The sequence below is a fragment of the Peromyscus eremicus genome, chromosome 5 (genome assembly GCF_949786415.1).
Source record: "Peromyscus eremicus chromosome 5, PerEre_H2_v1, whole genome shotgun sequence".
In the NCBI taxonomy this organism is placed as follows: Eukaryota; Metazoa; Chordata; class Mammalia; order Rodentia; family Cricetidae; genus Peromyscus; species Peromyscus eremicus.
The window spans coordinates 688300-715838 of record NC_081420.1 but is presented as its reverse complement, the minus strand read 5'-3'; the positions used below and the strand labels follow the sequence as shown (position 1 = coordinate 715838).

Here is a 27539-nt window from a genome sequence, read left to right as displayed (position 1 = left end):
TCTTTGTGAGTTCAAAGCAACACTGGAAACAGCCAGGCATGGTGACTCATGCCTTTAATCCCAGGAAGTGATGGCAAGAAGCAGAAAGGTATATAAGGCGTGAGGACCAGGAACTAGAGCCTGGTTAAGCTTTCAGGCTTTTAGCAGCAGGTCAGCTGAGATCCATTTGGATGAGGACACAGAGGCTTCCAGTTTGAGTAAACGAGATCAGCTGAGGAACTGGCGAGGTGAGGTTAGCTGTGGCTTGTTCTGCTTCTCTGATCTTCTAGCATTCACCCCAATTATTGGCACTTGGTATGTTTTTATTAATAAGAACTTTTAAGATTCACGCTACAGCACATATATATGTATGTATGTATATATATATATATATATACATACATACACACATATATAAACACATACATATGCCACAGAACCATTACTTTGTATTATAACTTACAAATTAATTTTCAGGACAAGATAGCTAGCTCAGCAAGTAAAGGCACTCGCCAACAAACCTGAAACCTAGTTTGGAGTTTGATTACCAGAAACCAGGCCTTAACTGAATGTCTCAAATGAAAACAATCACTAAACCTCACCCTGTCCATGCCTGCACTCATCACCTTATCACAGAGAGTCTCAGGGTTGTTTCTTGGCACTTGAATGGGCTGTTTTGGTCTTCTGCCTGTCACCTCTCTCCAAGCTTCTTGACTGGGTCAGCTAGCTCCCTGAAATACCTACATCTCCTGCTGAGAACTCTGCCTCTCCCCTAGGCACTTTCACTCAGTCTGCAGCGCTCCCCCAAAACACGCAGGCCACTGAAGGGCTAGTATTAGGTCACCTAGGTGAAGTGTAGCGATGTAGCAACAGGCGCACACACAGATGCGCTAACGCTTGCTGCCTCTCGTGGTAGCTCCGCCCCAGTCCCATACCACCACGCCCACAGGCCATGGGGGGAGGGGAGGATAAGGTGGGGCGTGACGTCACAGACAGCGGCCGCCCATTGGGCCGTCGTGCGCGCCGGGGCCGGAGGGCGTGTCTGCGAGCGCTGATTGGCTGGCGCGCTCTGGCGGGGCGGAGCCGACCGCGGGCCGGGAGCACGGCGGCGGCTGCAGCATGGGTCCTCGCCCGCGGCTTCGCTGAGCCTCGCTGGCCTAAGCTGCCCGCGGCGCCCGCAGCGGCGGCGGCATGAAGGGGGCCCTGGGGAGCCCGGTGGCCGCCGCGGGCGCCGCGATGCAGGAGACGTTTGGCTGCGTCGTGGCCAACCGCTTCCACCAGCTGCTGGACGACGAGTCGGACCCATTCGACATCCTGCGCGAGGCCGAGCACCGGCGCCAGCTGCAGCGCAAGCGGCGCGACGAGGCGGCGGCGGCCAGCGGGGCCGGGCACCGCGGCGGCCGGAGCCCGGCTGTGGCCTCAGGATACAGACCCTGCGCGGCCGGCCGCAGGGAGTCGCAGAAGGAGCGCAAGAGCCTCGCGGCGTCGGGCGCACAGCAGCCGGACAGCCCTGGGGGCCCGCAGCCGCCAGGTACGCTGTGGGCACCCAAGTCACCCCCTCCCACTGCTAGACTCGGGTCGCGGGGACTGGTCCCGCGTGGGCGAGTCAAGTCAGAGCTGGGAGTCCTGATGGGCTCAGGGCCCGAGGTCACACTTCCGGGAGCCCCCCTCCAGAGTAATCACCCTAATAACCCTCCCAGGGGCTATCCTACAGGGTCACCCTCTCAGAGTCAAATTCCCCGGGGTCACCCTCGCGGGAGCCACTCTTGCAGGATCATGACCCTCCAGGGCCACCCTCCTGGGTGGTCACTTTCCTGGGTCACCCTGTCTCGGTATAAGGGCCAGGGTCTTACTCCCAGTGGGCTCATCCTAGTTGGGGGAGAGTAAGCAGAGCCGTGAATCTTGATGGACAGAGGGCCCTTGGTCACTCTCCCAGGGTCCCTGTCTACGAGGAGGGATGGGAGGCTCCTTGTCCCTATGGACCCGTTCCGGGTCGGGGGTGGAGTGGGCCGAGCTGGAGGTTCCTGATGGACAAGAAGGCCCGGGGGTGAGCACGGAAGACCTGGCGGTCCTGGTTCGTTGGAGGGGCCGGGGACTGACAGCCTGTCCCTGGCTGCATTCTTCCTTCATTCTCCCCGCGGGCCTCTGCAGGATTCAGCTCCGTAGGCGACGCGCAGTTGAAAGCCTCAGGGATCCCAGACTCTGGGCCTCGAGATTCAGGGAGGCCTGGGCACTCGAGGGTGCGGGAGCCACGGGACGGCAGACCTGACCCCAGGGTGAGTGGGGTGGACTTGGGGTCCCGCTCCTCTGCGCCTTATCCCTTTTCTCTATCTGCATATCGTAGCTTCTCTGTCATCGACTGCAGGTGGAACAAATGGTGTATACAGGTGGGGAGTGTAACTGTGATTGATTGAATACTGTTTTTAACGGAGAACCGGCTTTAACCTTTGCAATCAGAATGTTCAAAGTTACCCTTTCTGGTTAGCAGAAGAGCCAACCCTCCACTGGGTGTGCTGTCTGCACGGGAGGCCGCTTCAGACTTCGTGGCTGTCACCCGAACTGCGTCAAGGCTTTTGCAGCTAAGCTCTCGCCTCCTGCTAACCCTGTTTTCCCATAATAAGACTATGACCGTAAGGTTGGCAAGAAGGGGTATTGAGATTAGAGTGTAGTTTGACCACAGAGTAGGCAGGTGTTCATGTGGGCATTATTGCATTGTCCTTGCTTGGGAAAAACTGTCCCACCTCTCGCTTTAGGCTTGAGGCTTTAGCTAGGTAATGTTTACCTTTATCTGTAAAGTTAATTTGAGACATTGCTTGAGAATCAGAAAATTTTTACAATAAAGATGGGTGTAGGACTCCTTTTAAAATTGAAATGCAGAGCTGGAGAGATGGCTCAGAGGTTAAGAGCACTGACTTTTCTTCCAGAGGTCCTGAGTTCAATTCCCAATAACTATATGGTGGCTCACAACCATCTGTAATGAGATCTGACACCCTCTTCTGTATACATAATAAGTAAATAAATCTTTAAAAATAATTGAAATGCATCATACTGTACGTTATGTATGTATCATGTGTTTCTCTTAAACGTATTTAGAAAAATGGAAGGGAGAAAGGCTGTTTTATCTGTCTACTTTTTTATCAAGTGAAAATACACCTTGCTGTTCTGGAACTCACGTTGTAGACCAGTCTGGTCTCGAATGACGCCTCCTTCTGACTCCCGAGTACTGAGAGTAAAGGCATGCACCACCACACCCAGCTAAAATGTTGATTTTTAGCCTTTTTAAAATTAAAAATATTTTTGTTATGACGAACCCAGTGTGTTATGCATGTTGAGCAAGTGATCTACCACTGTGCTCGTACCTCCCCCCAACCCTCCTGCCCCCACCGCCTGCTCTTGTTACAGAAATTTCAAACAAAATTTCAAACAATCTCAAAAATGTATGAAGTTAGCAAAAGGGTCCCTTACTTCTATTATGACTAGCACTATGCATTTATGTACATATATTTATATAATGAAAACACAGTGTGGGTCTGGGGAGATAGGTCAATCTGCAAAATGTTTGTCTTAAAAACATGAGGACCTCATGTTCCATTCCTACCTGAATCCCCAACTCCCAGAGAGAGGCCTAGTCTCAGAAAGTAAGGTGTGAACACCCAGGGTTTACCTCTGGCTTCTGGATCCAGCTGCACACTGGCACATACATACATACATACATAAATACATACATGCATGCACACAGGTACACTGCTGTTTCTTTTTTTGCAACCTGCTCTCACTGGGAGCTGTAAGCTAGTATACTTAGAACTTTATTTCTCCTGTCAGTTCACAGTTGAGGAAGTCTGGCTTTTGAGACCTAATTGATGTTGTTAGGATGGAAATTTTGTAATGAGAATTCTTTTTCCAAGTGTGCATGATTTCCATGCCTGTAGCTCCTGTTCTAAATGTATCTGATGGGCTGCAGAGAGTGGCTATAGGTATTGTTATCACTATTTGACACAAAAGACCATGCTTTTCTGCACTCAAAAAAAAAAAAATTAAACTTAGCCAGGCAGTGGTGGCACATGCATTTAATCCCAGCACTCAGAAGGCAGAGGCAGGCAGATCTCTGTGAGCTCCAGGCCAGCCTGGTCTACAGAACTAGTTCTGGGACAGCCAAGGCTACACAAAGAAACCCTGTCTGGAAAAAAAAAAAAAAGAAAAAGGAAAAAAATTTAAACGTTGACTGTCCTGAGTGCATGTGTACTGAAGACAGACACCATGCACATTTGCTGAGCAATAGAACCAGCTACTGACCTCAAAGAGATGTGGCAGTCATTGTTTTCCCCACAGAAATACAGATTTTTAGTGCTCTTATCTGTGAGCCTTGCCCAGTAAATTCATTCTTGACTCATCGTTTCATCCTTGTTTTCATAGACATTCAGGTTGTGGTGGATAAGCCAGCATTCAGTTTTGTCTTATAGGAAGTCTTACTGTAAATTTTACTGTTTAAAATTTACTGTAAAAATTCTGTTTACTCCAGGCTTTAGTTTAGACAAGTGATCAGACCCTATAAGCCAGCTCTTTATTGGAAAGGGTTGGAGAAATGCAGCATCTGCATTGCCTACTCTGAGCTGCTGATTCAGCACAGAGAAGCAAGCTAGGTCCAGTTGCATCTTGGTCTCCTAGAACCAAGTTGTGGGGGAATAAAAATCTCTGATTACCCTTTTTGGGGTTTTAGAAAAATGCAGTGTTTGCAAGGTACTCATAATTATCATAATAAATTACATTTAATAGTTTCAGTTTATACACAGGGACCCTGGAAGAGACTTTATTTAATTGATACAATTAGAAATAACTAAGAGGAAGCAGAAAGAAGTGAGAAAAAGCACTTCAGCAATTCTGTAGCTGAACAGAGATACATAGTTAAAAAAATGAGTTGCAAGTAGGAAATCAGAATCTGACTAAAATAACAGTTCTTTTCTTAAAAAGAAAGACTTTTTTATGTGTAAGCATGTTTACCTGCATGTATGTATATATATGGTCTACATGCATACAGTGCCCACAGAGGTCAGAAGAGGTTATCAGATTCCCAGAACTGGAGTTACAAATAGCTCCGAGCCACCATGTGGGTGCTGGGAACTGAACTCAGGTCCTCGGCAAGAGCCACAAGTGTGTTTAACTACTGAACCATTTCTCCAGCCCCAATAGTTCTTTTTGTTTTTTTAAATACATTTTTATTTGATGTGTACAAGTGTTTGCCTGCATGTATGTATGTGTACCACATGCCTGTCTGATGGCTGCAGAGGCCAGAAGAGGGCTTCAGATCCCCTAGAGCTGGAGTTGGAGACTGTTTCTGAGCTATTCTGTGTGTGCTGGGAAACAAACTGGGTCCTCTGTGAGCACAGCCAACCCTAACTGCTGAGCCGTTTCTCTGATAGTTCTCTTTATACTGAGGAAAAGTAGGAATGAGTGCTGATGATGGAGTGTCATGGATAGACCTACATTTTTCAGCTTGTTAGTTTTAATGATGATAATTTATCCCTTATATTTCAAACACCTCTTCCAGTTTTTTAGATTTAAAATTTTTGAGAATTCCATATATGAATGCCATATTTACATATTTTCCTTTCTTCTCCTCCCAACTCTTCCTGTGCCTCTACAACCCCCTCAAATCCATGACCTCTTCTATATCATTCCTACACACACGCGCACACTCTACTAGTTGCTCAAATGTACATGTATTTAGGGTTGGCCACTTGGGATTGAATAACCTATCAAGGCGGCTTGTCCCTGGAGAAAACGGATTCTTCCTGTCTCAGAGTCCATTGAGTACCTATAGTTGTTCATCTAGGAGTGGGGCTTTATGAGATTTCCCCGTCCACACTGGCACTGGTATCATTATGCAGTTCCTGTGTAGATTTCATGGGTACAGCATCCCTATCATGTCTAGAAGATACTGTTTTGCAGCAGATATCATGGTCCTCTGGCTTATCTTTCCAAATCTTCTGTAATGTTCCCTTAGTCTTAGATATAGTGGGTCATCCCTTCCACATGAGTGCTCATATGGAAGCAAGAGGTCAATATTGGGTATCTTTTGTCACTTTTCACCTTATTTTTTTGAAACAGAGTCTTTAATTTTTTTGTTTGTTTGTTTTGTTTTTTGAGACAGGGTTTCTCTGTGTAGTTTTGGTGCCTGTCCTGGATCTTGCTCTTTAGACCAGGCTGGCCTTGAACTCACAGACATCTGCCTGGCTCTGCCTCCCAAGTGCTGGGATTAAAGGTGTGCACTACCACTGCCCGACTAAAAAAAATTTTTAATGACTTTATTTTATGTGCATTGGTGTTTTGCTTGCATATATGTCTGTGTGAGGGTGTCGGATTCCTTGAAATTGGAGTTACAGACAGTTTTGAGTTGCTGTTGTTGAGTGCTGGGTATTGAACCCAGGTCCTCTGAAAGAGCAGTAAATGCTCCCAACTGCTGAGCCATCTCTTCAGCCCCCTAAAAACATGGTCTTTTCTTTTTTTTCTTTCTTTCTTTGTTCCTTCCTTTTTTTTTTTTTTTTTTTAGCCCAGGTTTCTCTGTGTAGCCTTGGCTGTCCTGGGACTCTCTTTGTAGACCAGGCTGGCCTTGAACTCACAGAGATCCACCTGCCTCTGCCTTCTAAGTGCTGGGAGTAAAGGCGTGTGCCACCACTACCCGAGACATAGCCTTTCAATAAACCCAGAACTCACTGTGTATCTATACTAGCTGGCCAAGGAATTTCTCTGCCTCCTCAGTATTGGTGCTACAGGCATACTCCATCACCCTTGGCTTTTCTCTAGGTTCTGGGTATCTGAACTGTGGTCCTCATATTTGCACTTTGCCCACTGAGCCATCTCTCCAGCACCCAATTTTGATTTCTTGGTAATGTAAATTTTTCCAATAAAAGCTCTATTATGTGTTTTAGTGTTCTAAGCATATAACAAACTCAGATTGTGAACTCACTGAGTGATGCAAATTGTTTTTAAATATTTCTGGTCATGGGACATTGAAAACATTAGGCTTCCTGGCATGATAGTGCTCATCTTTAATCCCATTACTATGAGGCAAGTAGATTGCTTGTGAATTTGAGGCCAGCCTGGTGTACATAGGAAGTTCCAGGCCAGCCAGGGTTACATAGTGAAACCCTGTCTCAAAGAGACAGAAACAGATTGAGCTTAGGTTTGTGGTGTAGTTTTTCACACTCAAAAACTACTTTACAGTTTCATGTTAGGAATATCACAGACATAATTTTTTATTCAAACTAAGAACTGATAATATATATAAGTGCTGGACTTTAAAGCTTAGGTAGTAAATGCTACTGTGAAAATACATATATGCCTGTATTTCCTAAGAGTATATGTGTATATACCCATATATACAAATATGCATATATATGTTGTCTATGAGAAAAATTTAACAGTTAAAAATGTACCTATTTGAAGAAATTAAACTTTTTATAGCTATACAATCAATGGGAAGAATAATTTCTACTAAGAGAAGTAAAAGCCATTAGAATAGAAGTTGCACATACTGTTTGGGGACCTAAGAAGTGGTGAAGCCCTGCATAACATCACTAGAAGTTAGATAGCTTCAAACTCATGGATTTAAAAAGCTAAGCATAAAATGTAGAGAACAGGGCTGGCCAGTGGTAGAGCACACTTTAATCCTAGCACTCGGAAGGCAGAGGCAGGCAGATCTCTGGTCTACAGAGCATCTTCCAGGACAGCTAGGGTTACACAGAGAAAACCTGTCTTGAAAAACCAAAAGGGAGAGGGGAGAGAAAATGGCAGCCCCTGCTCCAGCTGGGTGATGGATTCTTAGTAAACAAAAAGACACCCTGTTTGAGTACTGGCTGCCTCTTAAATGGGTTAGGGAATACGTGTGATATGAGTATTGTCACATAAGAATCCTATCAAAAAGCAAGAAACTAAATAATCATGCACACCTCTTGTGTTAAAAGCAAACACCTACCTTTATGTCAGAAGACAGACCCTAGTTGCCCGTGGATTCTTTTTTGTTTTGTTTTGGTTTTGTTTTTTGTTTTTGTTTAGTTTTTCAAGACAGGATTTCTCTTTTAGTCCTGGCTGTCCTAGAACTCTCTCAGAGATCCACCTGCCTCTGCCTCCTAAGTGATGGGATTAAAGGCATGGGCCACCAAGTCCAGCTGCAGATGGATTCTAAAAGTGTAGTCTGAGGTGCAGGGTTTTTATCCTTTGATTTCCTTAGATGGGTCTTTATCACTATGGCTTGGTAAAGCTGTGCTTGTGAAATGCCGTCCATCCAGTAAAAGATACCTAATAGCAGTCACAGAGGCACTGAAAAAATGTCAAACTAGCCAAGCGTGATGACACACACACCTAAGGCAAGAGGATCAGTTCAAGGCTGGCCTAGGCTCCATGGTAACATCCTGTAAATTTGTAGTTTGTATGGGTTAACCCTGTCACTTCTAGGACTTGGTGAACTTATTGATAGTTAGCAGATGAGGCAGTGGTAGACTGTCTCTCAGAAACCCTCACTAGTGACTCTGATTTCTGGTAGAAACCTCTACACCTCGTGCCCACCCCATACCATGCTGCTGTGGATGCTGTGTTCCAGCTTTGCTGTGGTTCTCCTAGCAGGCCAGAAGCGGACTCCTAGAAGAGGGGAGCAGCAAGGATGGAACGACAGCCGGGGGACAGACGTGTTTGATAGAGCAGAGCGGAGGTCCTACAGGGAACATCGACTCTATGACACTGAGAGACAGGCAGAGTTGACAGCGGAGAAGTCTACTGATGAAAAGTATGTACCTTAGTCCTCGGTTAGGGTGGCCGGGGCCCCAGAGATTTCCAGATAACTACTAGGCTTTGTGACATTTCTGTGGTGACAGTCCTATGAATAATTTGCCAAGGTAAGTCTCAAGTCATGTTGCCTTCAGTAGAACATGAAGGATCTTCCATTTACCTATATCTTAGTTCAAGAAATGATTGTACAATTAACAATTAATTGTGGCCAGGTGATGGTGCACACCTTTAATCCCAGCACTCAGGAGGCAGAGGCAGGTGGATCTCTGTGAGTTCGAGGCCAGCCTGGTCTACAGAGAGAATTCCAGAACAGCCAGGGCTACATAGAGAAACCCTGTCTTGAAAAAAAAAAAATGGGGGCTTGGGGTATAGCTAAGTGGTTGAGCTCTTGACTACCGTGTACAAAGTTCAAAGCACAGAAGGAGTATTTGGGGTACATATGAAAGGCCTTTTTAAAATTTTTATTTTATGTTTGTGGATTTGGCCTGTGTGTATGCATGTGAACTCTGGAATCAGATTCCTTGGATCTAGAGTTTCAGATGGTTGTGAGCCACCATGTAGGTACTGGAAATCAAGCCCAGGTCATTTGCAAGAGGAGCCAGTGCTCTTAACCACTGAACCATCTCTCCGACCCCTGAAAAGCCCTCATGTTAAAACAACAACAAAACACACACACACACACACACACACACACACACACAAAGTATGTTGAACAGGTTAAAAATTCTTTTGAAGTTAGATTAGGAAACTAATTTTGGGCTTAGGGATATAATTACAGTGAGTTTAGCAGTTGTCCCATGACCTCCTCATGTACACTGTGGTGCATGTGTGTTCATGGGCAAACGAACAAACAATAAATATGAAAAAACAAAACCAGCAAATACCCACCCGTCTTGCCGTCTGAGATGACCACCTTTCAGGCTTTGGCCTATTTTCCCATCTGTTAATCTACCAAGGTGGTAAAGTGGTGTCTTAGTTATTTATTTTTTTTAATTTACTCTTTTTTAAAATTTTTATTTATTTGTATTTTATGTACATTGGTGATTTGCCTGCATCTGTGTTTGTGTGAGGGTGTTGGATCCCCTGGAAGAGGGGTTACAGACAGTTGTGAGCTGCTATATGGATACTGGGAATTGAACCCAGGTCCTCTGTAAGAGCAGCCAGTGCTCCTAACTGCTGAGCCATCTCTCTAGCCCCATTAGCTTTTTTCTATTGCTGTAATAAGTTATCATGATCAAGGCAACTTATGAAAAAAGAAGCATTTAATTGGGGTCTTAAAGTTTCAGAGTGTGAGTCTTTAACCATCATGTCAGGGAGTATGGCAGCAGGCAGTCAGGTAGGCATGGTTCTGGAGCAGTAGCTGAGAGCTCACATCTGATCTGTAACCACAAGGCAGAGATCAAGCTAACTGAGGCAGCAATGGACTAGTGAGGGCTTTTGAAAACTCAGACCCCACCCCCCATGACACACACCTCCTTCAACAAAACCACACCTTCTAATTCTTCCCATACCTCTAGTCCTTCCCAAACAGTTCCACCAACTAAAAACCAAGCATTCAAACATATGACCCTATGGGGGCCATTCTCATTCAACCACAGATGGTAATGCATACATGCTGACCACTCCATACCCTTTCATTTCTTCTTGACATACATGAGGGTTTCCCATGTGATCAGCAGTGTTTGCTCAGTGTTTTTAGTTGTGTGTTAATTGCACATGATGTGTTATTGCACACCGCACTCAGTGGCTGTCTTGTGACCCATTATTTGGGTGAATCATATGTTACCACTTGCATAGTGCTACTAGGGCCCGTGCTTGGCTCAGCATTAGGCTTTATAATGATGCTTGGGAGCAGAAGCAGCTTTTGATCTGTGTAAGGCATTTCCTCAGTAGAGTCCTGGAATTAGAGTGCCAGTTGAGGTTGTAAAGCTGTGACTCTCAGGCAGGTGAACTATATCTGCCTCTGGCTTTTAGTACAAAATTGGATGGAAAGAGATGGTATAAAACAGACAAAATTGGGGCCAGGTGACAAACCACTGTCATAACTACCTATCAGTTTGCTTTGTCACTTATCTGTAATAGATAGCATCTCCCATGGCATATTCTGCAAACCGGGCTGTAATCCAGGTTGATTTTTGCTTATTTGAATTAAAGTACACTTACTTTGAATTTCTTGATTCATGTTTCTTGATTCATGTTACTAGACAGAATTATAAATTTTTTTTATCTTAAAAGAGTCTAAACTCAGCCCTTTCAACTTACAGATGGAAAACAGATATCCAGAGTTGGAGTGACTCTGGTCTCAGCTAGTTGACAAGGATGTTGTACAGTCAGAACACATGTTTTCCTTCAGAAGCGATATCCTATGTGTGAGGAGTTGACCGAACCAGGATCAGATGCAGAGAACAGTCATGTTGGTGTGTGTGGATCTGGGATGCAGATATTCCTTTCAGCGAAGCAGAAGCTTTTCCTTAGGCCTCTTAATGAACTTAATTGAACCCTCTGAACATAGACTTATTAGGTTTGGCAGGTAAGAGCACTTGCTGTTCTTCCAGAGGAACTAGTTTGTGAGCACACTTACCAGGCAGTGTAACTCCAGCTCTAGGGGATCCGATGCCCTGTTCTGGCCTCTAAGAGCACACACAGGGATGTTTGTATAGATACAGATTCACACAGGCATACACATAAATAAAAATAAAATAAGCACTGTGCAGTGGTGGTGCACGCCTTTAATCCCAGCACTTGGGAGGCAGAGGCAGGCGGATCTCTGTGAGTTTGAGGCCAGCCTGGTCTACAGAGCTAGTTTTAGGAAAGCCAAGGCTGTTACACAGTGAAACCTTGTCTCAAAATAAATAAATAAAATCTTAAGACACACCAAAGTCTTTACTGTCTTGGTCACAGGGTAGAAGGTTCAGTATGTTAAAGATTTCAGCTCCAAATATCACCTTCTGGCTGTGTGTTTAGAAGAGAGATTTGGAGGGACAATATTTAAAGCTGAAGTATTTTTCTTACACAAAATATTCCTCATTAAATGTTTAATACCAAGACAGGAAAGAACCTTCACATTTAATTAACACAGTCATTGTATATAAATGAGGAAACTGGATCTACAGAGTGAAAGCCATGCCCCCACCAGTTGAGAACCAGAACCTGTGCTCCCTACCTGATACCCATATGACCTTGGACAAATCCCTTCCTCTACTGCTCTGGGTTCTCATCCTTTAACAGCAGCTCTGTTGGTTGTGAGAATTAAAATGCTATGTGTAAGTAAGAGCTCAGAGCAATACCAGGGTCAGTGTGTTCAGTGGTTAACTATCAGTTTAGTCAAGCCACCATGCTTTCAGATATACTATAACCATAACTGACTTCTAGAGTTTGTGTGTTTTTCTCAAAAAGGTTTCAGATCTTTTAAGTCCATTTCACCACTTTTCATTATACCTGTCTTTTCCTAGACCAGTTGACAGGTTTGATCGAGACAGACCACCAAGAGGACGTGGAGGCCCCAGAGGAGGCCTGAGGAGCAGAGGCCGAGGTGGTCCTGGGAACAGAGCTTTTGACTCCTTTGACCAAAGAGGGAAACGAGATTTTGAAAGATACAGTAGCAATGATAAAGTGTAAGCTCCTTTGCCTGTGCCATTTCCACTTTAGATTGTGTGTCTGTTGATGACCAGCTTGATATGAGTGTGCTGTCTGTCATTCCTATGGGGGCAGGATTTTATTCTTTTAAAGATTGACTTTTTTAAAGATTATATGTACCTTTGCTGGGCGGTGGTGGTGCACTCCTTTAATCCCAGCACTTGGAGGCAGAGGCAGGCGGATCTCAGTGAGTTTGAGGCCAGCCTGGTCCACAAAGCGAGTTCCAGGATAGCCAGGAATGTTACATAGAGAAACACTGTCTCGGTAAAAAAAAAAAAAAAATTATGTGTATCTGTGTGTGTGTTGTGGGGGTGGGCTGCCACATTCATGAGTGCACTGTGACAGAGGCCACAGATCAATGTCAGGTTCCCTGGTGCTATCTGATGTAGGTACTGGAAATTAAACTCAGGTCCTTTGTAAGAGCAATATACACTGAGATATCTCTGCAGACTCTGGGGCAGTGCTTCTGATTGGGAGACTGATGAGGACCAGACTCCACCTCAAGTTAATATGACTATTCTTTGTTTCTTCAGAGCAAACAGAATGGAGGACAGCGTGGGTGGCTATGGTGTCCGCCCCTGGGGATCAGGTAAAGACACTAGGTAAGGTATAAGGATGTGTTCTCTGAGAGCCTGCAGGAATGGGAGTCTCAGAACCATGGCTTTTTAAAAACTATGTTCTCTCTGGTTCTGTTTGTCAAGTAGAGATTGATGTGGATTGTTGTTTAGAGTGTGTGTGTGTGTGTGTGTGTGTGTGTATGCCTGGGATTGACTGAATCAGGAGAAAGCTTTTTAAAACATAGTTGTTATGTTTATTTAGACTCAAAACTGTTTTTAAAGGTCTATTTATTTACTTACTTTATTTATTTGAGACAGAGTCTCACCATAGCCCTGGATGGCCTGGAACTCATTATATAGACCAGGCTGGTCCAGAATTCACAGAGATCCTCCTACCTCTGCCTCCCAATCAAAAGCATATGCCACCATACCTGACCCCCAAAGGTCTATTATTTTATCTTATTTTAGCTAAGTTATACCTGACAGATGGCCACATATATGTACATATATTTTAAGCATATGGTGTGGCACACTTGCACATCTCAGAATGCATTTTTTTTTTTTTTTAATATTTGAGACAGGGTCTCACTATTTGTCCCAGATTGTCATTAATCCTTCTGTCTCAGCTTCCCAAGTGCTGGGGTTATAGACATATGCATTACACCCAACCTGTACTTTATTTTTCTATGAGCTTCCAAAGTTCATACAGATCTTTATTTGGTATAGTCCTTTGCAGGGTCTGAACATGTGGCTCAGTTAGAAGAGTACTTGCCTAGTATGCACAACACTCTGGGCTTGATCCCCAGCACTGTTTAAACTGGGAGTGGTGGTGAATGCCTGTAATCCTAGGTTCTGAAGTTCAAGGTTATCTTCAGCAATATAATGAGTTCAAGGAAAGCCTGGTAAACATGAAGCCTTGTCTCAAATTGAGTACTTGCCGCTCTTAAAAGGGACCTGAGTTTCAGGAGCTTTGAATCCCTCTTCTAGCTTCAGTGGGTACTGCACCCACATGGTACATATACAGGCATGCAGACAAACACACATACACAGAAAATAAGCCTTAAAAAAAAAAAGTTGAAATTCTTTTTTTTTAAATGTAATTTTTGGGGATTTATTTTATGTATATTGTGCTCTATCTGCATGTACACCTGCATGTCAGAAGAGGGCATCAGATCCCATTATAGATGGCTGTGAGCCACCATGTGGTTTCCAGGTATTGAACTCAGGACCTCTGGAAGAGCTGCCAATGCTCTTAACCACTGAACCATCTCTTCAGCCCCCAAAAGTTGGAATTCTTGCCAGACTTGGTAGCATATACCTTTGATCTCAGCACTTGGAGGGAGGAAGCATTGCAGAGGCAGGTAGATTTATATGTGAGTTTGAGGATAACTTGTTCTACACAGTGATTTCTAAGCCACTCAGGGATACACAGACTTTTTCTCAAAAATAAAATAATATAAAATGTTTGAAAAAAAAAAAAAAAGCTGGATTTTCCAGTATAATTCTCCAGAGTTTGGATTTTTTTTTTTTTTTTTGGTCTGTTCTTAATTTTAGAGCATTCATGGACATTTCTATTTATCTTTGACATTTTGGAAATAACTTTTTTGTTTTTGTTTTCAAGACATGGTTTCTCTTTGTAGCCTTGGCTGTCCTGGAACTTGCTTTGTAGACCAGGCTGGCCTTGAACTCACAGAGATTCTCCTGCCTCTGCCTCTCAAGTGGGAAATACTGTATTTTTAAGCAACCCAAACTACTTTCTTTCACTGTGATGTGGATGTAGTCCCTTCAAGGGCATGCCCTTAAGAAACAAGGCCTAAATTGTGTTTCCTTGGCCTTAACTAGACGAGGGCATTGGTGAGCATGACAGATTGTGTGATGGATGTTCTTGCTGCTTTTCAGTGACACAGAGCAACCTGCACCCATGGAAGAGATCTCAATGATGGAGGAGTCCCAGGGCGCCCTGGATGAGGAGTCTCTAGCCAAGTAGGCAGCTGCTTCTTATGCCTATGGGTTATCTTTTCTAATGATTATTATTATTTTTGGTTTTTCGAGACAGGGTTTCTCTGTAGCTTTAGAGCCTATCCTGGACTAGCTCTGTAGACCAGACTTGCCTTGAACTCACAGAGATCCACCTGCCTCTGCCTCCCAAGTGCTGGGATTACAGGCGTACGCCGCCACCACCACCCGGCCTCTAATGATTATTAATGATTCATTGTCTCTTTTTCTCTCTCTAAGATTGGACATTATGTTTATTTAGCACAAAGTCCTGCCGGCGGGTGTGTGTGTGTGTGTGTGTGTGTGTGTGTGTGTGTGTGTGTGTGTAGGGGTGCTTGTGTGAACATGGAGGCCAGACCAGGGTACCAGATGTCCTCCTCTGTGGTTTTGTACCTTATTGCCTTGAGGCAGGGTCCCTCAAAAAATGAAAGCTCCCCATCTCAGCTAAGCTGACTAGCCAGGGAATTCTTAGGATCCTCCTGTCTCCACTCCACAGTGCTGGGATTTATATGCATACCCAGCTAAGCCTGGCTTTTTATGTGGGTGTTGGACATTTACACTCTGGTCTTCCTGTTTGCAGTACAAGTACTTTCAAAAAAAAGACAGTGTCTCTCTATGTAGCCCTGGCGTCCTATAACTCTCACTATGCAGACCAGGCTGGCCTTGAACTCAGAGTTCCACTTGCCTCTGCCCCTAGTGCTGGGGTGAAAGGTGCACACCACATACCTAGCTGGAGCAAGCACTCTTAATGGTTTTAGAAGCTGAGCCACTTCTCATATCATACTGGGTTGATCTTGTTTGTTAATGCATAATGATCAAACTAGTTACTTTAAGTAATCTGATAGGTTTTTTAAAAAATGAGAATAGATGAAATTCAAGTGTGGTGCCTCTGCCCCCTGACCTCTTCTGTCTTGCTTTTGTCCCTTTATTCTCTTGTCTTCCCTTTTTCCCATGAAGACTGGGTCTCTGGTCCATACCTAGCACACTGAAGCTTTAAGCCTCCTTTCCCTGTGAATGAGCCAAGGTGCTAGCCACTGAACTCTTAGGATCCTCCTGTCTCCTCCTAGACAACTCCTCATTCAGCCTTCTCCCTACCGGAATCCAAAGCCAAGCAAGTCACAAGGCAGGGTAACTGGAACCTTTGAAAGGTTTTTGTTCTTGTTTGGTTTGGTTTTATTTTTACCATTACTGTGTGTGTGTGTGTGTGTGCAACGTATGTGCATGTGGAGGTCAGAGAAGAACTCTGTAGAGTTGGTTCTCTCCTTCCTCCTTTATGTGAATTCCAGGGATCAATCCCAGGTCACTAGGCTTGTGTAACAAGCACCTTACCCACTGAGCCCTCTCTCCAGCCCTCTGTAACACACTGATTGCTAGAACTCTGAGATGAGCAGTCAGTACTGTCCAGCATCTCAATGTCATGGATTCTTCAAAGCCTTGACAGTGCTTTCCAGTAGCTGCCATACCTCAGAGAAATGCAGTGCCCTAGATGGGAAGTTGGTGGTCTTCCCATTCTCAGAGTCATGCCCTGAGCCTCTTTTCCTCGTGGCAGAACGCAGTACCATCTTTTCTCCCACCTCTCACAGTTTTGAGTCTGTTCCCACTGATTTCCTCAAACTGTCAGTTTGTTCTTTCTTCTTCCCCAACTCTGGTCTTCTGCACATTTTATGTGTGCACTCTCATACTGAAGTCTGTCTCCTCTTGACCCTGCACTGTGCCATGTGCATTTCCACCCCTGTTGTTTGAACTCTGGACCTGCCTCCTGTTGTCATTACCCTCTGAGTAATTCCCCAGTGTCTCCAGGCTTAATACCATTTCGTTCTGGATCGATGTTGATTTCAGCTCAGGTGGCTCTCTGGCTCATTGGCTCACTGTGCTCTGGTTTCCCTCTGCCTTGAACATCTCCTTTGCAACTCATTACGGTTTTGCCTCAGGCCTCTTCTCTTTTTCTGAGTCTTTATGGGATCTTTAAGCCTGCTGCTTAAATTGTCATGTGTGTGTTGACACCAGAATACAGATCTTGGGCTTCATCCTTCAGTATGAGGTCTGTGTATCTGTTTCCTGCATACCTTCCCCAGCATCCCCCTTGCTTTGCATGTTCAGCAGGACTGAAATGCTTGCTTCCGCACAAACATCTGGCCTCACCAGGTGTCTCTGTCTTCTGGAACAGCATTATCACCCATCAACTTCCACAAATGAAAGCTTAGAAGTCTCCCTTGGAAGTCCTGTTTTCAGCCCTCTCCCACTCCCAAATGCAGGCTTCACTCTGCCTCTAACTGTTCACCATCTCTGTCACCAGCACAGCCTGAGCTTCTGTTGTCCGGTTGTTGCTGCAGCTCCTGATGGCCTCTGCATTCTCATCTGCACCAGAGTGGCTCTTACACTAGCATGCCGAGTATCATGTCCTCTGACCCCTTAAGACCCTCTCCAGTGGCTTCCTGGTCCTACTCTGCTCTTAACCCGATGTGCACAGTCCTGCATGGTCAGGCCCCTCTGGGACCCTCAAGTTTGACTAATCTTTTGCCTTCCCGGGATTCATTTTGTGGCCCCTACTTCATGTTTCTGAACATACCTTATCCTCACCTCACTGGCAATTGTAAGCTTGCTTGCTTGTGTGTTTGCTGAATTCTTGCTCTCTACCCTGCTGCTGGCTCTCCTTTACACACCCTTCGGCTACTAGAGTAGACTGAGCCAGTTTGATCAAGTTATTTAATCTGCCCTCATTTGTAAAATGGAGATAAAAGGCTGCCCACAGCATGGAGTTGTGAAGATTGTGTTGTGTGCACAGCTATGTTCATATCCACAAGTGGAAGAGAGAGGGAGGGGGCACCTAGAGTGGAGCGCAGAACTTGGTTGCTATGTAAGTATCTACAAGTATCATCTTGGCTTCTTACAAGAGTGACAGTGACTGATAGTTGTGACAGCTGTGAATTTACTGCTCAAAACAACTAAGAATGTGTTTTTAAAATAGGATTCATAGTTAATGTGCCTATTTAGACAGTGTGTTAACTAAAGAGATAGACGCATAATTTCTATGAGCTGGGAAAGTGAATTATGTAGGAATCTTCAGGGAAAAATTGTTTCAGGCAGTAAACGTTTGTGCATGTTTGGGTGCACTAAGGTTGAAAACCAACAAGCTTCATCATCCTCATTGACAGAATGAAGACACCGTGGCATTCCTAGATTAGACAAAATAAGGTAGACTAACATTGGAGGCGGCTGAGCAAGGCTGCACACCATGCCTTTCTGTGTGGACTGGCTGAATGTGAAACCGCTGTGGGAATTGTAGGTGCTGCCTCACAGAGCAGCTGTGTTGGCCAGTGTTGAGGAGCTCTTGTTTCTTTGGCCCTGTCAGACTTCAAGACCACGGAAATCCCTCATAGCAATGTGTCGTTCGCAGCTCTGGCTGATTGATCTGACATGGGAGCTTTCAGGATTAAGCCATAGTGGACCTTCTGTTCACCTCTTAGGCTTAGAGCTTCTTGATGGAAGAGCTTAAAGTCCTGTACACCAGTGTTTTAGAGCACAACCTGAAACACATACTTATTCTTCCAACTGAGCCAGTTTCCTGGTGTATTACACCTTCCCTCGCCTTGCTTCATGGCAGCAGCTGAAGTGTTTCTCATCACAGTGCTCTGATGTTTGAGGGCGTCTGCCACTCTGACTGCCTTGTCTCTGAGTTTGCTGCTTTTGAAGAGCTCATAGAAGTGGAACCTTACACAGAAAAGAGAAAACACATTGGCTTATTTGACTTTTCATCATGTTTCCAAATTTCTGTCATGTTATGACCTGTATTAATTAATTTTGTTTTTTTAAGACAGGGTTTCTCTGTGTAACAGCCCTGGCTGTCTTGGAACCCACTCTAGAGACCAGGCTGGCCTCAAACTTAGAAATCCACCTGCCTCTCCCTTCCGAGTGCTGGGATTGAAGGCATGTGCCACCATGCCCAGCCTTTATTTTATTTTTATTTTTTTAAAGATTTATTTATTATATATAGTGTTCTGCCTGCAGGCCAGAAGAGAGCACCAGATCCCATTATAGATGGCTGTGTGCCATCATGTGGTTGCTGGGAGTTGAACTCAGGACCTCTGGAAGAACAGTCAATGCTCTTAACCTCTGAGCCATCCCTTCAGCCCCTTTATTACTTTTTTTAATCCCATATTTTGCTTATCTGTTTGTTAGATGATAGACACACAGGTAGTTTCTAGTTTGAGGCTGCTCTGTGTAGTAGTACCACTGTGAACATTCATGTCTGTGTTCTGATATGGATGCATGTTCTCATTTCTCTCAGGTGTGAAATTACTTGGTCATATATGAGCTCTGTCACAAAAAAATTTTTTTGAGACAAGATCTCTCTATGTAGGCTGTCCTGGAACTTGCTGTGTAGCCTCAGCTATCTTGGAACTCCCTATGTAGACCAGGCTGGCCTCAAACTTAGAGATCCGCCTGCCTCTGCCCCCTAGTGCTGGGTGAGCCACCACACTTGACTGTAAAATTTGAAGACCCACCAGACTGTTTTCTAAATTGACACACCACATTCCCCCAGCAATATACCTGGGCTCCAATTTTTGACATCCTTGTCAACACTTGTTAAATGCCTTTAAAGACACCTTTTTTCTTTCTTTTTTAAAATTTTTATTTATTTTATATGCATTGGTATTTTGCCTACGTGAGGGTGTCCAGTCCCTTGGAACTATAGTTACAAACAGTTGTGAGCCACCATGTGGGTGCTGGGAATTAAACCTGGGTCTTCCTTAAGAATAGTCAGTGTTCTTAACCGCAGAGCCATGTCTCCAGCCCCCACTTTTTTCTTTTTTAAAAAAATAGTTATTTTTATATGTGTGAGTGTTTTGCCTGCCTGCATGAATGTATGTATGTATACTACATAAGTGCCTGGTGCCCATGGGATCCAGAAAAGAGCCTTGGGTCCCCTGGAATCAAGCTGCAGCTAGTTGTGAGTCACCAAGTGGATGCTAAGACCCCAACCAGGTCTTCTGCAAGAGCCCCAAGTGCTCTTAACTGATGAACCATCTCCAGCCCTAAGTGCCTTTTTGACACTAGCTGTCCTGTTAGGCATGGAATGGTGTAACTGCTTGTGGTCTGAGCTGGCCTTCTCTGATGACTAATGATACTGGACATTTGGAAAGTCTTATAATGTGTCTATTTTGCTTGCATGTGTATGTGTATGCAGTTCCTTTGGAAGCCAGAAGAGGGTACAAGATGCCCTGGAACTGGTGCTGTAGGTGATGGGGATTTGGACTTGGGTCTTTGTGCTTCCAGAGCAAGCCACCTCCTAGCCTGTTTTTAAACATTTTAAACTGTTAACTAGGATGGGGATAGAACACTTGTTCTTGTTCAACACATGTGAGCCCCTGAGCGCCACCCACAACACTCCAAAAAAGTCTACAATAAAAAACCTTACTCAAAGCTGAGTCATAGGAGAGTGTAAAATATGAACAATTTTCAACGGGTTCTCGTGATGAAGTTATCAGACAAATGTGGAAATAAGCATGAAATATAATGAGGTCCATAAGAAAACCTATACGTATAATGTGACCAAAAATAGTTTTGGCATAATTAGGAAGAGGGTTTGGAGCATGGGCCTGGAGAGAGTCTGAAATAATATTCGATTGCTTTTAGAACCAACTGAGGGGGATATTATCAAAACTGGTTTCCTAAAACTTTGTGTCCACAGCATCTCTTACTTTCTTCCCCAAATACCATATTGTCTGTCCATCTGCCTTCAGGAAAGGTGCACGATGGTGTAACTGATGGAAATGATGTGGGGTGATAACATCGTTTTCACAGACTACTGTTTGTAGTGAAGGATAGAATAGGATGGTAAAGATAAAACTCAGAAGATGTGACTCCAAGGGTTTGGGTTACTTTTAACTATATATTTCTGATACAGAGCTACGAAAGTGTAACTTTTTTTGGTAGACATTTGGTCTCATTGGCCAAAAAATTGCTTTGTTGTAATGTACCTTTACAGAGTTCCTGAGTTGGAGGTAGAAGAGGAAAATCAAGTTCAAGAGATGACCTTAGATGAATGGAAAAACCTTCAAGAGCAAACCAGACCAAAGCCTGAGTTCAACATCCGGAAGCCAGAGTCCACAGTTCCTTCCAAGGCAGTGGTGATTCACAAGTCCAGATACAGAGACGATGTAAGCCTCTGTTTCGGGGGAATCTACACCAAAGTAGACCTCTCTCAGTGGATGTGAAAACAGAACCTTGCTACTACCACCCCCCCTCCCCCCCGCACCACGCACCCCCCCACACACAAAAAAAATTCATTGTATGTGGGTGGTGTGCATGTGAAGGTCAGAGGATAACTTGCAGTTCTCAGAAACAGAACTGAAGTCGTCAGGCTTGGTACTCTCTTAGCCATCTTGTTAGCCTTCCACTTGGCATTCTTGTTTCTGCTTAAGCATCATCAAGGATGATGAAAAGGAATAGAACTTGGTGTGTTGACAGAATACTGTACATTCTCTGCTAGCCTTGAAAGTAAGCCAGGAAGACACAGTGCCAAGGTCTCTTAGTGAGAGAGGCACAGAGCCGCCATTTCAAAGGTTGCCGACTTTGTATTTGGATGATTAGATTGCCATCCTCTCCAGTTCTTTAGACAAAGTCTTTAGTATGTAGCCTGGTCTGGCCTCACACTCTCCATCCTCCTCCTTCACCGTCCTGAGGGCCAGGATTAGAGGTATGCACCACCATGGTCTTTATCTTCCACTCTCATTCATGATGAGCATTGCATTGGCTCAGTTGATCAGTTGAAGCCGTACCTGGGAACCTATATTCTGTGATCCCTTTGTTACAGCCCTGCTCCCTCTGTCTAGCTCTAGAAACTGCTGAGAAACTCCTACATTGATGATGGCATGGTCAGCACCATGCTGCAGCCATCTGTGCTGAGGGCATTATCAAGGACTTATGTGTTGTGCAGGCCTTACTCTTCATGTTTTCTGTCTAGCTCTGTCCCTGTGTGTGCACGCGCGTGCGTGTGTGTGCGTGTGTGTGTGTGTGTGTGTGTGTGTGTGTGTGTGTGTACACTTGCTCATGTGTCTATCACTCTCTACTTTGTTTTTTGAGACAAGGTCTCTCGGTGAACCTGGGACTCACCAATTCAACTAGACTGGCTAGTAAGCTCCAAGAATCCTGTCTCTGTCTTCCCGGTATTGGGTTTATATGCCACACTCAGCTTTTTACATGAGTGTTGAGGATCCAAACTCAAGTCCTCATGCTTTCTGCAAGCACTTTACCAGTGTGGCTGTGCCTTCCCAACCCAGCATTGGGCTTTTACCAGATGCCTGGACAGAGATGCTCCAGGGAAATATCAGTTTGTACCTTCTTTTTGTTTCTAAACCTAAAGGAACACTGAATCGCCCAGGTGTAGAATTTAGAATTCCTGTTGTTCAGTCACAGCACAAAACAGTGCAGATTGTGGTGATGAGCAAAATCATCTTCCCTGCTGGATATGACTTGATGACTTCCAGTCAGTTCAGAACACTGTATTTTGTCTGTTTCTCTGTTAGTCAGATTTCCAGTGCTGTGACACTTATATGCCTGAGATCACTTATAATGAGAAAAGTTTTGGTTCAGCCTCAGGTTGTGTGGCCCCAAAATGCAAGCAGATGGCTGAAAACCATATTTGCTTGCCTCACTGTGGCCGAAAAACAGACAGGAAGGAGCTGAAGTCCTGATGATGTCTCCATCCAGGACACAGCCCAATGACCCACTTCCTCTTACCATGCCCCACCTCCTCAAGATTCCACCACCTGCCAAGACCACACAGGTGGGTACACAGGCCTTTATTTATAAGTCCTTTGCAATCCAAGTCATAGCAATTTGCATGTGCACTTTGGTGAGTTATGTTCTTCGAATACTTTAGAAGGCTGTTGACACAGTATATCCACTCTGCCTCCTGTCTTGGTCAGCTCAAAGTCTAAGACACTTTACTAATAAGTCTCGATAGATATGGGAGGCCGGAGATAGCTAAGTAGGCAGCATGTCTTTTGTTGTTCTTTTCTGTTGTGAACAGTAGAAATAAAGTTTCCTGTGAATCCACTGTGCTGTAAAGCTGGGGAACAGTTAAAAATAGAAGCTGATTCCTCAAACCACATCAGATTCCTCTTCCCTGGCTGCAGAGATCTGTTGGAATATTTGATGTAACTAAGTTAGCCGAGTCATTGAGCTTGCTTAGTTTGGTTTCAATAAAGTAAATGTCTTTGGTCCTTGTTAATCTGGCATTGCAGAATTTAGCCAGGGATTGTTCTTAGAGCAACATGAGCCAAATCTTGGGGTTGCTAATTTACTTTGTTTTTTGGTGCCTTAAGAGACCTCCCACCAGAAAAGCCCTAGAATAATATGTAACATGAATCTTAAATGGTCTTAATAAAAAACTCAGGAGCCAGGTATTGGAGTAAAAGCTGGAAGATCAGAGAGACAGAAGAAGCCAAGCTCACCTCGCCAATTTCTCAGCTTCCAAAGACAACGACTTCCTGTCTACCTAGGCTTATATGTCTTCTTGTTTTGCCATCTGATTTGCTGTCTAGCTACATCGCTTCCTCTTCCTGGCCAGCTCTGTGACTTCTATCTGTACAGGCCTCCAGAACTCTATGGTTGGTACTAGGATTAAAGGCGTGTGTCACCATGCTTGGCTCTGTTCCCTAGTGTGGCCTTGAACACACAGAGATCCAGCCTGCTAAGTGATAGGATTAAGGGCATGTGCTACTGCTGCCTGACTTCTTTGTTTACTTAAAATGGCTTGCTCTTTCCTCTGAACTTCAGGCAAACTTTATTTATTAAAGCACAAATAAAATATCACCACAATAATATGTATTGTTTGTGTGCAAATTCAACCTAAAGCAGCTCAATAATGAGCACTTTGACTAGGATCAGTAGCTGAGAGAGGAGCCCAGGCCTCACACTTGCTGTGTGTATGGGGTGGCCTTGGACTGCAGTCACTTCCTTCTAGGACATGCTGATAGTCAAATATTTTCTGAGTCGGGCAGTTCATTATTTTGTCTCTTATGTCTTCGTGAGTCCCACTTGTTCTTTCCTTCACCAATTTAGGTTCAAGGGTCCATTAACCTCAAACTTCCACTTTTAATTAGTAAGTCTGAAGGGGTATTTGATCCTATATTGAATATACAGCCCAAGGAAGTTTTTCTGTTTTCTGGCCAGTTCATAGGAATGTTTAGCTCTTGTCTGCTTTTGTGCATATGTGGGCAGTGTATACATGTGTGGGAATGGGTGTGTACATTTGTGTGCACATGCACTTGCCCTCATGAGAATGTGTGGAGGCCAGGGGTTGAAGTGGAGTATCCCCCTCATTCACTCTTTACCCTCTACCTTTTCTTTTTTCTTTCGAACAGCATCTGTCCCTGAACCTGGAACTTGCCAGTTTGGCTAGCCTGGCTGGACAGTGAGCTCTGGATCTCCTGTCTTCACCCTGCAGGGCTAGATCACGGTGTATGCCACAGGTCCTCATGTTTGCACAAGTGCTTTAGGGACCGACCCATTTCCCAAGCCATCTGACCACTGACCCTGTTTTCACTTCTGAAGGCTTAGCGTTCACTTGAGGGGTTTTGGTTTATCTAAGATTATGAGTTGAAGTCATAAGACTTATTTATTGTAATTTTTTTTTAATCATAGGAAGAACTTACTTGGGCTTCTTAAAATGCAAATAATTTTAAGAAGAGCCACTGTTAAAAGTGGTTTGAGCTAAAGCCAGCCATAGTGGCACATGCCTTTGATCCCAGCATACTGAAGGTGTGCGAATCTCTGAGTTGAGACCAGTCTGGTCTCCATAGTGAGTTCCAGGACAGCCATGGCTACCCAGAGAATCCCTGTCTCAGAAAACAAAACAAAAAAGTGGCTTGAGATCTCTGTGCAGCATGGCAGTGATGCTTATATGACTGTGTTCTGCTCTGTGGAATTCCCACACATGGCATGTGGGTGGCAGCATCCACACCTACACAGAAAGGAATTTCCCCATCAAGTTCAATTCCTGGAAGACGATATTTTTATATCTGTCTAAGTAAACAGAAGATAAGCAGAAATTAAAACTTTTTTTTTTTTTTTAACCTCAAACACATTTGAAACATGCTAGTAAAATCTTACATCTTAACCTGCCTAGACTGGGGTTTGTTGTTTTTATTTTGAGACAGGGTCTTACTATGTAGCTCTGGTTGTCCTAGAACTCACTATGTAGACCAGGTTGGCCTCAAACTCACAGAGATCCACCTGCTTCTGTTTCCTGAGTGCCAGGATTAAAGACATGAGTCACCATACCCAACAGGATTTTGGTTTTACTTGAAGTAATAGTAAATCTAAAGATGTTTGGATGAAGACGAAGTAGGATCCCATGCTTATATTCCCAGTACTTGGGAGGCTGAGGGCAAGAGGATCACCATAAGTTCCAGGTCAGCCTGAGGTACACAGTTTTGCTTGTATTAGACCAGTGTCTGGTGTCCAGCCCAGCTGCTCAGGGCTGGGACACATCCAGGGTCTTCCTAGTCCACAGGGTCACACAGGCCACCAGTGCAACGTATTAAAAATGTTCATTGCTAGGACCCCGGCTGTGGGACTGGAAATGGCCGTGCATGCACCTGCCTGACCTGGTACTGTGTTTCAGATGGTGAAGGATGATTATGAGGATGAGTCCCATGTCTTCCGGAAAGCCGCCAATGACATCACTTCCCAGCTGGAGATTAACTTTGGTAACCTCCCTCGCCCTGGACGGGGAACCAGAGGTAGTACACGAGGAGGGCGAGGAAGGATCAGAAGAACAGAGAACTATGGCCCCAGAGCAGAAGTGGTGGTAAGTGGCTGCATTCTAAGTCCTGATGGCTTCTGAAGGAGAGGGCAACTGCTCTACAGTGGTCTGGTCTGGGGCCATTTGGAGCAGTGTCACCTTATCTGACCCAAGTCACATAATTCCTGTAGTACTGGCCCCAGTGACTAAATCTGCATAAAACAAGATCCCTGGGCTTGAGGTGGATTCAGGCCACTAGACAGCAGCTTATTAACCATCTGTGTACCCTCTGCTGGAACAGTACCATCAGGACAGTCTTTCCAACCCTAGGGACCTTGTGGGGACCTTGTGACCAGCTGCCCCCCTGCCTTACACTGCTCAGCTACTGCTGCTCTTTGAACAGCAAGGCCACACCCCAGCTCCTCCACTATGTGTCTTTCTTTGCACCGTTTTTTGTTTTTTCCACCTGCCAATCTCAAGTCTGCGCTTTTATCCATGGCACCCCTCCTAGAGCAGTCAAGGTCTTTGAGCAGAGGCTTTTCCCTCCTCCGAATCCTTTCCTCCTGCTGTGTCTCCTACTGCATGATCACCCATCAGTGCTGCACTCTCCAGTGGACGGAAGGAACACCTCACTTAGTGTTGGCTCCTGAGCATGTACATAATCTCTTACCCACCAGGAGGCTATAGCCAGCCCAGCCCCGGCTGGTCTCAGGTCCTTTTGCTGCCCACCTCCCATGTGCTGGGATTAAGGGCCTGTAGCTTGTTAACACACACAAAAAAGACTTTCTTCCATAGACACTTGAAGTCAGGGACAAAAAAAAAGTGTCCTTTGAACAGCACACATCCACTCCTGCTGAGCAACATAAGCTACAGTGCAGCCCTGGTAACCCCACTGCAAACCCATGCTGCTGCTCTAGTCAACCTCATGCAGACCACAGGTGTCACATCCGTCCCTGTCCTATGCTGAGGCTCATCTCAGGGAGAACTCTTTTCAGAAGACCTTGCTTGGTATTGGACTTCTTCTGCCTGTGACTTAAGTTCCCTACTTCATGTCTTTCCCCAGAACTTGAGCTCTGTGTAGGAAACTGCGTGAATTCATTCTTGCTTACTTTGGGTACCTAGCATGTAGTAAGCAGTTACTTTTTAGGTTTATTTTATGTGTATGTATATGAGTATTTTGCCTTTATGTATGTGTGTGTGCACCATCTGTATGCCTGGTGCCCTTGAAGGCCAGAAGAGGGCATTGAATCCTCTGGAATTGGAGTTACAGATGACTGTGAGCTATCATGTGAATGCTGGGGATCAAACCCTGGTCCTCTGGAAGAGCAGCCAGTGTTCTTACCCACTGAGCCAACTCTCCAGCCCTAAACAGTTATTTACTGGGACAAGAAAGTGTCAGATCCAGAGGGCAAAAAGGAAGACAGCTCCTGACAGTGGCCCTCAGGCCCTATTGAGATGACTTAGGGAGTTATCTAGATAAGCCCTTTAGCATTTCTGGACATAGGTAGAACTGGAGCTGTTCATTTAAAGCAGTCACAGTCACTGTGGCTCCATCATTTCCTCCCTGGGCTATGAGGGGTGGGATGGGGCCACCTGGGCCACACAGTAAGGGATCTAATGCTGGCCATGGCCAGGTGGGGGAAGGGCAGTCAATTTAAAACCTCTCTTTTCTTTAGACACAAGATGTCGCTCCCAACCCGGATGACCCTGAGGACTTCCCCGCCCTGGCCTAACAGCCATTCCCCTGCAGCAGAGCAGCACTATGAAGAGACTTTCCTTGCCTCGAGAAGAGTCAGACTCTAAGAACAATAGATGTTGCTTTTCCTGTGTCGTGTGAA

The 27539-nt window shown here is 44.9% G+C and overlaps 1 protein-coding gene across 2 annotated transcripts; it reads left to right on the top strand.

Annotated features, from left to right (window-relative positions):
- The first annotated feature begins 1069 nt into the window (after nt 1-1069).
- On the top strand, nt 1070-27539 carry Habp4 (hyaluronan binding protein 4). 2 transcript variants are annotated; one of them, XM_059262738.1, is made up of 8 exons: nt 1070-1510; nt 8599-8758; nt 12213-12374; nt 12930-12998; nt 14853-14936; nt 20938-21109; nt 25582-25767; nt 27378-27539. In XM_059262738.1, exons 1-8 carry the CDS (start codon nt 1171-1173, stop codon nt 27432-27434), a joined length of 1230 nt encoding a protein of 409 aa, XP_059118721.1. In that variant the 5' UTR covers nt 1070-1170; the 3' UTR covers nt 27435-27539. The 2 variants fall into 2 exon arrangements, with proteins under 2 accessions (XP_059118721.1, XP_059118720.1); XM_059262737.1 differs by having other exon boundaries at nt 8596-8758.